The 16,633-nt window shown below is 38.8% G+C and overlaps 2 protein-coding genes across 2 annotated transcripts; one reads left to right on the top strand and one right to left on the bottom strand.

Moving 5' to 3' along the window:
• Window positions 1-8,453: 8,453 nt before the first annotated feature.
• LY79DRAFT_592630 (uncharacterized protein) lies at window positions 8,454-9,421 on the top strand (the record flags this gene model as incomplete). Its single annotated transcript, XM_060561449.1, has 3 exons — window positions 8,454-8,909; window positions 8,960-9,178; window positions 9,206-9,421. 3 exons carry the CDS (start codon window positions 8,454-8,456, stop codon window positions 9,419-9,421), a joined length of 891 nt encoding a protein of 296 aa, XP_060410991.1.
• A 1,249-nt stretch (window positions 9,422-10,670) lies between these two features.
• Window positions 10,671-11,567, bottom strand: LY79DRAFT_563237 (uncharacterized protein). The gene is made up of 2 exons (XM_060558538.1): window positions 10,837-11,567; window positions 10,671-10,781 (listed from the first exon to the last, which is right to left on the bottom strand). Exons 1-2 carry the CDS (start codon window positions 11,172-11,174, stop codon window positions 10,772-10,774), a joined length of 348 nt encoding a protein of 115 aa, XP_060410990.1. The 5' UTR covers window positions 11,175-11,567; the 3' UTR covers window positions 10,671-10,771.
• Between the last annotated feature and the right edge of the window lie 5,066 nt (window positions 11,568-16,633).

The following is a 16,633-nucleotide window of genomic DNA, read 5'->3' as shown; positions in this document are numbered from 1 at the left end:
TATAATAATAAAGTCCTTTAATCCTAGCTATTAAATACTTACTCTAGAGTTTATAAGTGTAAATTATACTTATTTAATCTAGCGCTTATATTAAAAGAAGTCTATAACTAACTATAGTTATTAGTAAGTACTATAATAAAATATAATAATAAGGTTAGCTAGTACTAGGTAGACCTTAATAATTAATACTAGGTTAACTATACTTACTATAGCTAAAGGTATAACTAGTAGTTTAGTAATAACTATAGTAATAGTAACTATTATAGTAATAATAATAGTAACTATAATACTAAGAAGTACTATATTTACTATAAGCCTAGTTATTAGTTAATAAAATATACTACTAATAAGTAATATAAGGTATATTAATAATTTAAAAATAACTACTAAGTAAAAGACTTTTTATTAACTATATATTAAACCTTTTTTACTAGCTATAAAGGTAGTTACCTATAGGAAGAAGAAGGTAATAAAGATAATAAAGACCTTAGTTACTACCTTTAAGGTAACTATACTCTTAAAAGCAGTAAAGATAAACTAAAAGGTAATACCTTTTATACCTTTACTATATTCTTTAGTAGTACTACCTTTAGTAGTAATAAGCTTGCCTTTAGCCTAGCTAACTAAGCTATTTATTACTAGTTAATAAAAGATAACCCTAGTATAGTATTATTAGATTTAGCTACCTCTTTTATATTAAATTATTACTTATTAGGTACCTTTTAAGGTATTTTACTTAATATAGGTATAGTAACCTTCTCTACTGCTAGTTACCTATAAGTAACTATATTATAATAGATCTAACTATTAGTAACTATTAATACTACTACTACTAGCTAAGTAAAGATCTAGTTTAGTAGTAGTAACACTATTTACTTAAAGGGCACTATTATAGTTAGTATACTATTTAGGCTTATTACCTTTTATATAATACCTATAAATATACCCTTTTTACTTTACTTAGTAAATATAGATTAACTACTTATTTACTTTAATAACCTTATAAATACCCTTTAATAAGGTAATATTATAGTACTAGTTATATAAAAATAAGGGCATCTATAGATGCTTTTTAGCCTACTTAAATATAGCCTTACTAGTTACTACTTAACTAACGTAGAGTTATAATAACTTTACTAATAATTTAGGCACCTATTAGTCTACTGTCTTTATAAGGTTCTTTATAAGGCTAGTTATAAGGTTAAGGTTAAGGCTATTAAGCACTTAACTAAATACTACTATTACTACTAGCTCTATAAGAAGGCACCTTTATAATTTAAATTTACCTTATATAATAACTATTCTTTTAACTATAAGGTTATTATTAATATTATATACCTTAAAGGTAACTAACTAGTCTTTTATATTGTTAATACTATAACTACTTTTAATATAGTATACTTTCTTTATAATATTTCTATAAAGACTATATAAAAGGCACTTTATTACTACTAAATTTAATATAGTTAAATAGGTAATAGATTTAATAACTAACTAAGCTAGAGCTATGGCTGGCAACAGCTAGTCTTATAGACTGGCGACAGGTGGGGCCTAGTGGGGCACTAGCTGTTGGCAGGATATTGGCCTAACTAATAGATCTATTGGCAAAGCTAAGAAAGTAGATCCAAAGGTTAGCTATATATTGTCCTATAACAAGTGCCCCCCTAATAATAGAAATAATTGTTGTGTAGCAATTATTTAATATTACTAGCTAACAAGGTAGTTAACTATATGCCTTAGGCTTCTATAAGGCTATTATAGCTGTTATAGAAAGGGTATACTTAAGGGTTAATAGTTAAAGGTTAATAGTCTTTATTATAGTTATTATTATTACTATAACTATTACTATATTTATTATTACTATATTTATCCTTATAGTTATTAAAGTCCTTATATCTATTAGTGTTATCTTTAATAGTGTTACTATTATTATTACTACTATAATCTTAGTTATTATTACTAGCTAAGTAGTTAGGTTAATAGTAGTTAGGTTAGTATACTAGTTAGTTAAGTATATATATAGGCTAGCTATAAGCTAGCTAACTATAAGTTAGCTAACTATAGGTTAGCTAACTATAGGTTAGCTAGCTATAAGTTAGCTAACTAGGCGTATATAAGTATAAGTATAGACTTTAGGCTAGTTAACTATAAGCTAGCTAGCTAAGTATATATATAGGTTATTAATATATAGGTTAGTTAGTTATATATATAGGCTAGTAGTGTTAATAGTTATATACTAGCTAACTATAGGAGAATTAGCTAGATGCTAGCTAACTATAGGTAAGTTAGCTAAATACTAGTTAACTATAGGTAAGTTAGCTAGAAGTAGGCTAGCTATTAGCTACTAGCTAGCTATTAGATTTATTAAAGTTATAGTAATAATCCCCTATATAAATAGATCTATTATTATTATTCTAGGGACCTATCTCTATAGTATAACTAGTAGTATTATTATCTTTATTATCTTTATCTTTATTATCTTTATCTAGGGTATTTTAACTATAGTACTAGGTAGCTTTATAAGGTAGTAGTAGTAGTAGTAGCTAGTAGACTTAGCGTTAAAGGGACTAGATTTCCTTCTCTTGTTCTTAAAGGCGCTAATAGATAGGTTTACCTCTAGGTAGGTAACCTCCTCTAAATCTAGGGTGTATTTAATATAGCTTCTAAAGGTGTAGCTAGGTATATAACTTAGGGCTACATTAGGCTATTAGTTAGGCGTACACTAGTAATAGTGTTAGTAGCAGTAGCTTAGAGTATTTTGTTACTAGCTAGGGGTTTTATATATCCTTTGCTTATTTACTCTCCTATTAGACTATATTCTCCTAGTTCTAGATTAGTATTATCCTTTAGGTAAAGGCCTTAATAGTAGCATAAAATTTTATAGCTAAAAGGAGGGTTAGTACTACTAGTAATATAGACTATTTACTTATAGGTAAAGAGGGTAGTAATAAGATAGTTATTATTAATAGTAGTAATAGTAAAGTTAATAATAAAGGTAGTAAAGGCTTTAAAAGTAAAAGTAATAGGGGCTAGTAGTCTAGTAGGTAGTAAAAAAGGGTATTCTAAGATATAAAGTCTTAATAGTAAAGTTAGTAGTAATATTGTTAGCTATAGTTATTAGTATATATATAGTAAAAAAGTGTAGATCTTAAGGGAAATCTAGTACTACACTTATAGTAAGGCTCTAGCTGGTGACTTTGTTGCTGTTGTTGCTGTTTAAGGGCTTTAATTAACAGTAGCTCTGGTGGCAGTGGCCTTGACGTCTGTAGGGGTAAAATAACTGATATAAAGGAGTGTAAAGAAGGGTAAGAAAAGTGAGGTTGTTGAAGTGAAGGTTGGCGATAGTGGTGGTGGCCGGAGGTGTGGTGAATCTGGCCGGATGGGTTAGTCTGGCGTGGGCCGGCGGGGGCAGCGGCGAAAAAATCTGCTGGTAGGCGCATATTGGCGGCCAGGCTGGTGAAGGGATGCCTCTAATTAGTTGCCTTTAAGATAACTAATTAAATAGCTTTTAATAGCGATTAGTGTATTTGCCTCTTATTGTGAATTTAATGGCGGCAGAGGGTTAATTACCTATGGTATTGCAACTGGTTGTGCTACCACTTGATACGGTTAAATAGGTGATGGATTTGATGACTAACTAAGCTAGAGCTATGGCTGGCAACGGCCGGTCTTATAGACTGGCGACAGGTGGGGCCCAGTGGGGCACCAGCTGTCGGCAGGATATCGGCCTGACTGATGGATCCATTGGCAAGGCCGAGAAAGTGGATCCGAAGGTCGGCTGTATATTGTCCTGTGACAAAATTAATGTCTACTAAGGACCTCTAGACTAGATTATTACTAACGTAGGCAGAAACTTTACTATAACTGAATTTTTGTATAAAGCCTGCGCAATAGGTATTAAAGTTAAGATTATCCTTATTAAGGCGTACTATAGTATTAGAAAGGTTAAATAATACTATATAGTGCTCTAATAGGCCTATAAAATTATATATAAAGAGTACTTAACTACTAACTATAAATTTATCCTTTAGAGTATAGTTAAGGTAGTTAATAACACTATAGGCCCTAATAGCTTTATACTAACCCTCTTAGTATTTAGTGTTTACCTCTATATAACTACTAACTTTACTCTTTTACTTAATATTATTTAATAAGCAACTACTATCTAGAAGGCTACTAATAACCTCTATAAAAGCTATATAATACACTAAGTTTATAAGGCACTTAAGGTATATAATAGCCTAGATACCTCTACTATTAAGGACCTACTATTAGGTAGCAAAGTATAAGTATAGTGTAAAAAAGGTAAATAGTTTAGCCTATACTACTTACTATCTATTAATAGTAAAGATTATACTATTAATATTAATAGCCTATATAACTTTTATTTTACTTTAGTTAAACCTTACTACACTAAGAAGGAAGTAAATAAGCTTACTAACGTAAATCCTTAACCTAACTAACCTATAGATATTAACTATACTAGTAAACGTATAAAGAATACTATTATTATTACTATAAAAACAAAAGCACCTATCTAAACTATAGCTTTTCCTCTTATATAGTATACCTATAGGCAACTATATAAGACTTTAGTTAATATACTACTATAAAAAATAAATAAACCTCTTTTTACTACTTTTCTTTCTACTAAAGAAGAAGCTAACCTAGCCCTTATATAATAACTATATAACTAAGGCGTTATTACTACACCTAGTAAGCCCTTTAAATAGTTAAAAAAGAGTAAAATCTAAGGCCTTATTAACTATAGTATATTTAAGATTATTATATATAATCCTTTTATTTACTAGGGCTATATCTTTAAATTTTACCTTGTTAATAAAGTTAAAAGTAAAAATAATAAGCTATATAAGAAATTATAACTTATAGTATAAGGTTATAGTAATAATAGTAAAAAAACCTTACTAGTTTAGTTACCTATAATTTAGAGAGCTAGCTAGTATATAATTCTTGCGCTTACCTTTTCCCTTATAGCTAACAGTAAGGTAATATAGCTATAAAATATAATATAGGCCTATATATAGTTAACTTTATAACTTAACTACACTATTTATATATAACTTTCCTTTTAGATCTATAATTAATACCTTTAAGGCACTATTATAAAGGTAGTAAAGCTATTATATAGCCTTACTAAAGTAAGTACTTATTAGTAAATAATATATAACTACTACTACTAAGAAAAGCTTAATATAGTTACTACTTTATATAACCTATACTTACTCTTTTTATTTATAAAAAACCTTAACTTTATAATAATTAAGATATAAATAGATAATATAATTAGCTTAACTAGTATTAATTTCTTTAACTATAAGGATAATAAGCTTACTAAGGTAAAGCTCTTTATAAAATAAAAAATTTTATTTATAGAGAATAAACCTTTAGTGTTTAATAAAGGGATTATCTTTTTAACTTTAGCTAAAAATACTTCTATTATACTTTACTAAAAGGGCTAAGGCATAAAGCTAAGACTTATTAATAAAAAATTACCTATAGCCTAGTAAAACTATATCTAGTAGTATACTTAAGAAGTATATATTGCTTTTATCTACTAGCCTAAAGTATACTTTAACTTATCTACTATAGCCTAGTATAAGGAGCCTAATAGTAAAGCTATTTAGTAACTTAACTAGAGAATCTAGTAGTAGATAAATATACTTAACTATAGCCTTATCTTTATTCCTTTTAACCTACCTAATATAAAGCTCTTTATATTTACTAATAAATCTTTTACTAATAATTATAACTTAACTTTATAGTTAAAATTTATTATTCTTTTTACTAATAAAAAGGTTAATAATAAGTAAGGTAAGTTTACTTTCTATAGTAATATCCTTTATTTTTTATTAACTAAATCTAAATAAGTAATATAAAGTGTTCTTATATTAAAAGTCTATAGTATAGTTATAGGTATTAATATAGTATATACTTTTTCTATAACTATTATAATAGTAGTAAATAAGCTTAGTAACTTATTAATTTCTACTATTACTTACACTAACTTATACTTACTATATAAGTGCCTAGTAAAGTTAGGTACTACTTATAAGAAGCACTTAATAATTAATATTATAGTACTATAATAATTATATAAGTAATATAAGCTTTTTAAGGTATAATAAATCTATAGTAATAATAACCTTACTAATAGGTTTATAAAGTCCTTATTAAACTAAGTATTTAAGAGTCTTATCTTTTATAATAAAGTAAAAATATAAATAAAAAAATAAGTTATATAAATATAATAAAAAATAATAAGAATAATAAGATATAGAATAATAGGCACTTAAAGAAGAAAATAGGTTATATAAACTATATAGATTAATAGTAGTTAAATCTATTTAACATAAGTATATACCTCTAATAGCTATAGCTAAAAAGAAATATACCTAAATAAAATAATATAAGCCTACCTTTACTAAGTAAATAAATAAATAAATTTATAGTAGTATATAACTATAAAAAGTGTAATACTTTTGCTTTTTTTATTTTTATTATGTTTTTAGGCTTTTTAAAAGGAATAAGAGCACTAGTGACTTTTACTACACAAGAAAGTTACTAGTGTTAGCATATAGGTAATACAGCCAGAGGTAGTAGGTTATATAATACACTGCCTACTGGCAGAATCTCTACTTTTGCCTATACGCAAGGGTACTACTACACTTATACTCCTACTTTACCTTGTTAACTAGTTAACTATTAACAATAATTAACTACCTTTTCTTAACCTTTGTAATATTATAAGATAGGGATCCCTATTAATTAACTAGTAAAAAACTAACAGAAAAATATTAGACCTATATTAACTAGATAAGCTAGTTGGAATATCTAAATATATTTAGTATTCTTATATAATTAATTATTACTTGTAGTGTAGTATTTTAGGGGTCTGTAGGCAGACCTGTAATGTGTCTGCCTATTAACTGCTACCCTTTCAAGCGGAGGATTACACAGAGAAACTGCGGGGACAAGTGGTGTAACCGACTATTCCCCTATCATCAGCTGACCTACTCACTAGTGGAGGGCTAGGCCCCGATAGCCGCTCCATAGTACTATGGTATCCAGCCGAAGTTTTTTTTACCCCTGCTGTCAACACTGACCCATACACCATTTGGCAACATAAGACCCCACCCTACAACTCGGACCACCCCTAATGTCGGACCATGCCAATACACACCAAATTCACAGATTTACTACACTAAATCTACAGATTTAGCTATTTTTTAAAAATTAGAGAAAAGTCTAAAGAACATAAGATTTTTAGTGTACTTTCTCTTATACTTAATATATAATATAAACAATCTATATATATTATATACTTAAATATACCTATTTTACCTTATCTACTCTTATAGATAAGGGCTTATATAGATATAGTACTTTATAGCCTATAGAGAATTATACTAGATATATTTTATAATATATTATGCTTATCAAAAGCTATCTACAAAGTTTCATGTGCTTTAAGCCTATCTCTGATTTTTAAGAAATAGTTAACTTAATACACTTATCCCTTATCACTCTGCTATTTAGGGGTGGTCCGACATTAGGGGTGGTCCGAGTTGTAGGGTAGGGTCTTACTATGTACAGTAAGTACATCCTTTGGCTAGGGGAATTGCGCTATTACATTGACGCACTAGAGACGGCCGGAGTCCGGCAAACAGTCAAAGCGGTGGAATGTTGATCCGAGCCGCCCCAATTCGTCGATGCAAGACATTGACCAACTGTCCCCAAATCTCCTCCCATTTTGCACTTCAACCTTCGTCTATGGTACATTTGCCGGTAGGCCTTTGCCGTGACAGTTGCCTGCAGCCGGGCCGGGTCCATGGGCTCTCATGTTTCGATGCCAAGGGTACGCTGTCACATGGAGGTACCTACACTGTATGTATCCGTCGTGTAGCTGCCGGAGTTGTCTTGTAGTGGAAGGGAACCCTGGCCGATGAGTTATCGGGGTGGGCCAAGGACGGGGTTCCAGTGCTCGGGCGCCCTCGGGAGCTCAATCCGTCCTTGGCAGAGGCCACCATGGCCCCGACCCAACACATCAGCGCACAGTAAGATGGCAGATAACATCAGCTAATGGGACATGCGCGGCGATCAACCAAGTCGGCGAGCAAGGTGTGGCACAAACTGGGTGATGAAGTGTGTGATGATGAGAACTGGGCTAAGCTGGCAGGCTGTGGGCACCTGCCACAAAAGGAAACTGCATTGTCTCAGAGAATCGGTGGCATGTAGGTCGTTTACCAGCTGTATTTGGCGACAATGCTGCAAGATCTGCGCTCCGCACGTGACCCTTAGGATCTTTATGTTTGTGGTGCCCTCCCGGTTGATCGAAGGTGCAACATTTAGCCTCTCTATCATAGAAGTTGACCTACCCAATCCCATATCTTGCTTACTTCTTCACGCCACAAACGTTGAAACTTCGATCTATCATGGCAGATGCTCCGGACATTTATTTTTCCGAACAGGTGCGCATCATACGAGAGGATTATTCCAAGAAAAGAGACTCAACCAATCTTTTCTCATTAACTGGGCAAAAACTAATCGACCTACACAAAGAGATCATGGGTACTATACTCTATTTCATTTTCTGGTATGAGAAGGGTACCGACGCATATCAATATGTCCGGCTGGCCGCCATTGCCGGCACACTCTCTGGAGAAATCTTGCGTCTAAACCAAACGCTACCTGAGCAACATGGTCATCATGAAATCTCCGGCGACCAGATTCGTCCTCTCAAGCAGGCTCCTACACCTCCTCCAGAGGAGCCAGATGACTCGGAGGATGTCAGTCAAATTCTCAAGCTGCTTCCTGTTGTTCAAGTCGATGACGACAAACATTTCACGAAGCAGAGTAGATATGAGAGAAAGTACGAAACCTACTCAAGTGTTAGGGAGGATCTTGTCCGGGGAGGCCTGTATCTGAACACATCATCCAGTTGCTCGGGAAGTTGCCAGATGGAAAGCTTGTCTTTGAGAAGTTCAAACCACGGTATCTTGTTCTTGGACAAGTTCACGCCCTATCTACCTACCTAGCCTGGATCCTGCAGCTGATATCTGGGCTCAAGTCCCTTTACCTACTTGACATTGTGCATTGCGACCTGCGTATTGACAACCTTGTGTTTTCTCACGACTATTCCAAGATTGTTATTATTGACGTGCAAAGTTACTGGGGAATCCGCTAGGCTCCTGAGGTATCACGTGACCCTAATGTGGTTCCTGAATGGACTGAGAAGTCTGATATCTATGATTTAGGTGACGTTATTCGGCACATGGTACTTGGGAATGCTCCGATCACAGACCGGGCTGAGATCCCTGTTCCTTCACCTTTGAATAGCATTGTGGAAGCTTGCACAAATCCTTCGCCGGAGAAACAACCCAGTCTAGATGAACTACACTAAATGGTTTCAGAGATAAATGGTGACAGCAACTAGCTGGGCACTATGTCACATCTTCCAGAGGCAGAGAGGACGCGTTGTGTTCTCAAAGTATCCACATACAATGTATTCTTACCTTTGCTTTTTTTGCAATAGGATATCAATCATGGGAACCGTTCCTGAGCAAGCAAATGCGCGAAGACGAAAAGCTTTACTAGCAGTGGACTTGGAAATAATAAGTGATTGTTTGTGCAATAGTTTAAAAACAAATACGAAACCTGTAACGTTCTGATGTTGGATTATATACGCCGCATCGTAAAGCAATTAATAAATGAACACATGCTGGAGCCCCTGTACTATAACAACATGTCCAACGACCCAGGTTGTAGAACTGTTCGGCGGCAGTCAGTATGGGTTGCTTCACCAGAAGTTGGCAAAACTCCACGTCTGTACGGAGGAGCCTGCGAAAAGTAGTGATCCATAGTGCCAAGGCCCACCCCATGACAAAGATAATTACAGAGTTGCCCACCAAAAGTGATTACGACTAACATTTCACCCCCTCAAGAGCACCCAAGTGAAGCTAGATTAAGGCTAAATTTAAGGCTTTTAATGGCTTTTATTCACTTTATTTAACCTTTGATCAGTATTCGCCAGCTTTCTAGCCCTCCTTGAACTTGTTGCCACCGTCAAGAGCAATAATAGCCTTAATATAATATTAAGCTCTCTTTGTAGCTTACTAGCAATGTCAGTACACTTCTTTTCCCTGCCGTAACAGTCACAGCAAACCTTCTAGATAACAGGGTCTGCTACAGAATGTGTAGTCTTCTTGGGCCGGCCGGCTCGAGGGGCATCTTCAACGTATTCGGGAAGGAGAGAAAAGGTAGGAGCAGAGGGGTCGAAGCCGTGCTTTTTTGCGCGTGCGAGAATCTTATTAACTGTAACTTTGGGTATATTAAGAGCCTCTGCAACCTCGTTTGCAGATTTGCCTCCAGCACGGCTTCGAAGGGCAAGAACAGATGCCCGTAAGTAGGGGTCGACGTGGGCCATAACAGCAGTAGTTGCAATAGATAGTTGTTGTTGATAGTTAGTTGTTGTTGATGGATAGTTGTGGTAAAATTACTCTTGCAAGGGGCCGGGTAAAAAGAGAAACTCCCATTGTTCTGATTGGTTAGATATATATATTTATAGTGGATCCCCGCGCAGGGTGTTGGACTTGGCACTATGGATCACCACTTTTGACAGGCTCCTCCGTAGTGGTTTTTTGATGAGATCGTGAATCACCAAAAAGCTAAGGTCTGCCTAACGCGACTTTTTGTGTCTAAAGTTTTATCAAGTTAGCAGGTAACTAGTTGTACATGGCGGCTCAGACTGCTACTATACTTTTGTGAGTCCCTCCAGAGCGGGTTGGTCGAGTGTCACAGTAATATTAAATGACGCAGGCCATGGTGACAGGATCACCCTTCCCAAGATTCCAAGCTGTCTCCAAATGGTCTCCCGACTCTGCTCCATCAGAACCATCGTAGGGCGAAAGAGAATTCATCCGTCCCTCGGTACGTTCAATCATCTTGCCGCCGCTCTCAGTGTCAATGTGGTACAGACCAAGAACACCGATGCCAGAGACAAGTTCGCTGAATGATTCGAGGAGATCGGCGGGCGGAGCAACGGTTAATCGGCTGGTGTACTCGTATGGTGGGCCGGAAGGCAGCCAGCGCTCGGCGTGATACTCACTGAGAGAGGCAACTTTCACAGGTCTCGCAGTGTCTCCTTGGGCGTACATGATGTCGTCTTCCTACAGTTTGCAATGCGCATGAATAAGACAAAGGCCAAAGACATGGTTGTATTGGGCAAGGGGGTCACGCATTTGCTTGAGCACCCTCGGCCTATCGATAAAGAGCGAATCGGCCTTTCCCAGGGTGGGCAAAGCGTTGTATAAGGGAACCATGGTAGCCATAGTTGTGAAGATTCTGGATTGAATGTGGGATGGATTGCTTGAGCGGACTCTCCAACTTCTCTGGATATAGATCTGGGCCTTGATAGACGATGAGATGGTGAGTCCATTTTATCTTGAATGAGGTCATGGGCCTTTTAAGTGCCTCTCACATCCTATTTTGAAGGCAGTTTGGTCTTCAGCAATACAATTATCGCATTAGCTATTTACTAAAATCAGCGGAGTAGTGTAGTTCACAAGACGGTGGCGCGTATCGAGCACTTCCTACTCGTCTGCTCGTTTACAAGCATGCAGTTGATTCCCAAAAAGGCAGTTCTTCCTTTTAGCTGGGCATCAATTGTCTTTTCTATACATGCACGTCTCACTACATCTAGATGCTTCTCTCTTTCCGCTAGGAAACAGCATACATATATGCCTCACACCATTTCACCCGTTTATATACCCTTGCTTCGTTCGCGGGATGTGGCACACTGATGCAGGCAAACCGAGTCACATTGAATATACACACCCGGTGATGCAATGTTTGGATGAAAACATTGATAGGCAAATCGAATGATTTACCGTTTCTCAATCTTCGTTTGCTGATGGAGATCTTACCTGATGGTGACCGACGCCGACTAGTTACGTACTTACCACTGGCTATGCTCACACTCTTCATGTCGTGTTCTTCTTAACTTAACTCTCCGTCCAAGTACACATTCGACGCATTAACATGGACTGTGTTGACTGTTACTTCGAAGTAGTGGATTGAGGTAACCAAATGCCAACATTCCATGCCGTTGCGGCCTATCTTCACACCTCCACCTAGGTGTATCGAGGCATGTTCACGGCTAGCAACAGTCCAACTTCCTTGCCTATCGTCTGGGAGCCCCATGCCAACTTACCAGCAACCCATCCTACGTTCGGGCGAGACAACGTAGACCGACTATCATCATAGTACCCGTGCACGACGGGAAGTAATGGACCGTTTATGAATCCCTATTTGCCTCTGTCATACAGCTTGCCAATGAAACAAGTATCCACAGCAATATTACGGCTGGTGAGCCATACACAGGATCGGTTGCTTCTGGCTCTTAGCCTGTCTACAATAGCTGCCACAGTGCTCCGGTCGGAAAACTTGTTCTTGGACAAGACTTGGACTATTTTCCGAGCCCGGTTGTAACTCTGAACCCATTTTAGCATAACGGTTTCGAGGGCTACAACTTGGTGGGCGAATCAGGCTATCAAAGCAGGGTTGAGTCTAGGGCTGAAGAGCGCAAAGAGGAAGAGACAGCCGTTGCAGACCACGTTCCAAGAAAATAGTCTTATTTCAATGCGGTGTTTTCATAAGATATTTGCCTATTTACTCTTTTGTCTGTTACCATGCTCCCAAAAATCCTCTTTCGATACTGGAATAGTAGCCTCCTTTGTCTATGATATTTCCTACAGGACCCTGAAGCAATATATTACAAATGCCATTGCATTAAAGACTGCACCAACAGCAATAGAGCGGATACGTCGAACATGGCTTCAGCCTCGGCCGGTTTCGCGAGAGCGCTAACCACCAATTGTGCTGCTCCGTAACCTGCCAATAATATAGAGTCGATCATGGTAGTGAGGGTTTTGCAAACTTAGAAGCGGAGCACTAGATTTCCGAATGTGGCCCATTTTGTTGAAAGAACTATTCTAAACTGCTGTGCTTGACAGAAAGGTTTCTCCAAGTAATGAACCGTGAAAGCTCGTCAGACTGTTCAAGGCGAGGCGGAATTGCCTCACAGCTGTTCGGGCCAGGGAGCGATGCATGTCGATATATTCGATGCTCATGGCGGCGAAACATGAATGCTTCTATCTTTATTCTGACGGAACTCGAAACACTGTTGGCACAAAGTCTATGGTACACTGAGTGGTATTGAGAGCTCGGTAGCCATCTCCCACAGGGATGGAGATTTATCGACGAGGCGATTTAAGGTTGGAGGTAACACCAACCGCTACCAATGAACTTGGAGTCTAGCCATTGTACTCAGACCATTTTTAACTTCCGACAGTATCAGATAGGAAACCAGTCATGGTGAGAGTCTTATATGGGAATTCTTTGTCAATACGGAAGTCCATACTTCTGTTGTGGTGATATTCAGCTCGGCTAATGGAGCCAGCCTCCTGGAATTGGTACATCTTGACTGACGGAAGGCCTCTGATGAAGTGTCCTCATGGAGATTCTACACCGCATGACTTTACCTTGTAGAAAAGTCTGGTATTTTCAATCTTCCAATTTGTCCGTATAGTCCTTCCTGGAGTTGCTGCGGATGACGCCCATCGGATCAGTACATTCCTAATATCCGTACGTATACTCTGTATATGAATTCGCTTATGAGCGAAATTGTCACATACGACCACACCCACTGGAGAACTCGGGATCCCGTCCGCTCTCCCATAGATAAGCCAGTGAGGGCCGGATTAGTAGTTGGGTCGGTGACGACCAGCGAATACCTGGTGTTGTATGTTTTTGCCTTTTTTTTTTTTTGTTCCGGCAGGGATGGAGAGAGATGAGTGCGGAAACCGTGCCAGTTGGGCGGGTCTGGGTTTCCGGCCAGCTTTTCGTTATTCTTTCTACAATATTCTGTTTCTTAGCTTGTTGGTAAGAACAGCTGATCTGTTTATTTCATTCACGCCTGGAAGGCAGGCGGGGTCGAACGGGCCCTACGCCATGTTTCTGACGCACTACAGTCATGACAATCCCACCAGTGTCGGCTCACCTGCTATCCAACTTGAACCAGACGGAAGTACGCCACGATGGGTTCCGAGGAGCATGAAATCTACGGCACCTGCGAGGCAAAAACATCCGTTGGAGTATATGTGGTTGGCTCGAGCATGGTGCGAGAGCCAGCCTCAGGCGTATTACATGGAGTCCATGGCTTTGAGTGGCCAACTAGACCCAGAGCACCAGGGCCAGTGGACTATTACCACGCTCGTGTCTCTTCTTAGAAGAGACGGGATGGAGAGATATAGGAGGTATTTTCTCCAATGCGCCAGGGTATTTGTTGCCTTACAAGAAATGAACATGCCACAAAGAGTCTTGTCCTCGGGATCTCGACTGTTCGCGCAAGGGAACGAAACGGGAAGCGGACGCCTGGTTGAAGAAAACAAACTCACATTGGGCATAATGCAGGACAGTGATCACCTCCCGGGAGACGTCAGGGAGGATCGATCCATCAATAATACATTGTTGTACCAGAACATCTCCAGTAAACGACCACTTCAAACCCGTACAAGCCACATGCATATCATCAAAAAGGCTACTTGCCAGGGCCCAGAACACGACAAGGTTTGGGGTCAAGAGCACTCCAACCACCCTCCATCAAACCCCAGCCCCACACACCCCCCGCCTCCCTATTCTGTACTCGATTCGGGCCCCGCGCGGTGATGCCTCCGTCCCGGACCCCGGATACGACCCCGGATACGACCCCGGAATATTCCCCCGTCTCCCGCGCTTCCAACGCCACTGAGATCTATAATCGTAATTGACACTCCCACTCCCCAGTAACGCAGAGGTTGTGCGGCAATCAGCCCTGCAGAGGGCCAACTCCAACCAGCGGCGAACTTCCGAGGGGATTCGATCGCCATGTCCCGATGTGCATGGTACGTTGGAATCGGCCGAGGTGACCTGGCATTCTCACCAAGACAACCAACCCGTCGAAAGATGTCTGCTTTCAAGGCAATTACGACAAGTCAACGACTACCACCCGAAAACGAGACAACCTAACCCGCGCCAAGGTGGATATTACAGCGATACGGGGCGCTGTGTGAGCTTGTCGACGGGCAAAGGCCGATATCCCCGTGTGGGGATAAAGACATCATGAATGAGCACCGAGACAAGAACGACAGGTCACAAGCAGGAGATGTTTCTGACATTACTAACGTCTCATCCCCATCAACAGGAAAGTGCAACCCTCTTGTTCGAGGCGCTGGCATCTAAGTGAAGAAGTCGACAATAAGGGACACTTAGCTGGATCATTATTGGGTATCTGGGTGTAACAACATTCGAATCTGGCCAACTGTAATTATCGTGGGCCAGGATAAGGGGGTTTTACCCCTCATCCGGATGACTAGGGGGATCTACTGGGGGATCCACTGGGGGATTCACCGCTGGGTCCCTGACACCTCTCAACGCCATTGCAATGACTTGAATTTAAGAAAGAAAAAAAAGAAAAAAAAAAAAACTGATGGTACAAGAACCATACTCCAAAAGCGAGTCATGAAGCATGCAAATGCAGATGCAGGTGACGATGCGTGGTCCATATTTTAATCCTGAAAAACATTTGAACTTCCAAGGATTGGGAGTCATCCATGCGAGAAAATAAGAAGCGATCTGTCTTGCTGTAGGCAGCTTGTCGCCATGCAGTCCGAGGATAAGTTGCTCTTACAGTACTGTGATTGGGACAATACTTTTTTTAAAGAATTAGATAGACTCTTTGAGTCGATCTTCCACTCGAAACTGAAAGGGTTTCCTATTATCACGAGACAACAGCCTCCCGCCAGTGTATAGAGGCCGGGAGGGTTTCCAGTTCATCTCACGTCCGTTTTTCACCGGCGAGGGAAGTCCCCCCCCATTCCTCATTCTCGGTCATTCTCAAGTGATTCTGTTGCGATGTTGACCATCGCGGATAAATATCGGAGTTATCGGGTTAACCCCGATGACTCATCGCCGGCGAATCCTCGGATATTCGGCCATAGATTCTCCGAGGATTCGTGGGCAATAAGTTGGTTATTCAACCAACCAACCCACGATAATTATCCTTCTTTTCTTCACGCATAATAGAGAACCACAGTTACCCCCATTATTCGTCAATTGCCACCGATACGTACGGTTAACCGTATCAACCTATCCCTTGGTGTTACCAACAGATTCCAAGCCATTTAAACCGTCTTGGGTTTGGAAGAGTCCTCGATTCGATCTTGAGGGATCTGGGACCGCATTCTCCAGCAACTGAGCAACCGCCCGAGCCGCAATTGTCTGACTTATCAGGAGGATCTCGTGGAGGGGCTTGCATTTGTATTTAGTCTTTCATATTCGGTACAACCAGGTATTACGAATAACGCTGCCTCTGCTCCATATACCTATTACGTAGATGATTCTAGTGAGGGGCGGCTCATCTAAACTAGAAGAGTGGGATCCTATGATTATACGGGGCACGGGTAGAATACTGGTGTAATTTGGTCGGCGGCCTGTGAGTTAAGCCTATTTCGGAATACATTATGTCAGCGTCAGCAAAAACAATGTTCCGACCTAACTAACCAATAAGAAGGCCAAG

This window comes from Colletotrichum navitas (genome assembly GCF_030913465.1).
Source record: "Colletotrichum navitas strain CBS 125086 chromosome Unknown LY79scaffold_61, whole genome shotgun sequence".
In the NCBI taxonomy this organism is placed as follows: Eukaryota; Fungi; Ascomycota; class Sordariomycetes; order Glomerellales; family Glomerellaceae; genus Colletotrichum; species Colletotrichum navitas.
The sequence above is the reverse complement of the archived record's forward strand: the minus strand, read 5'-3'. Positions and strand labels throughout refer to the sequence as shown.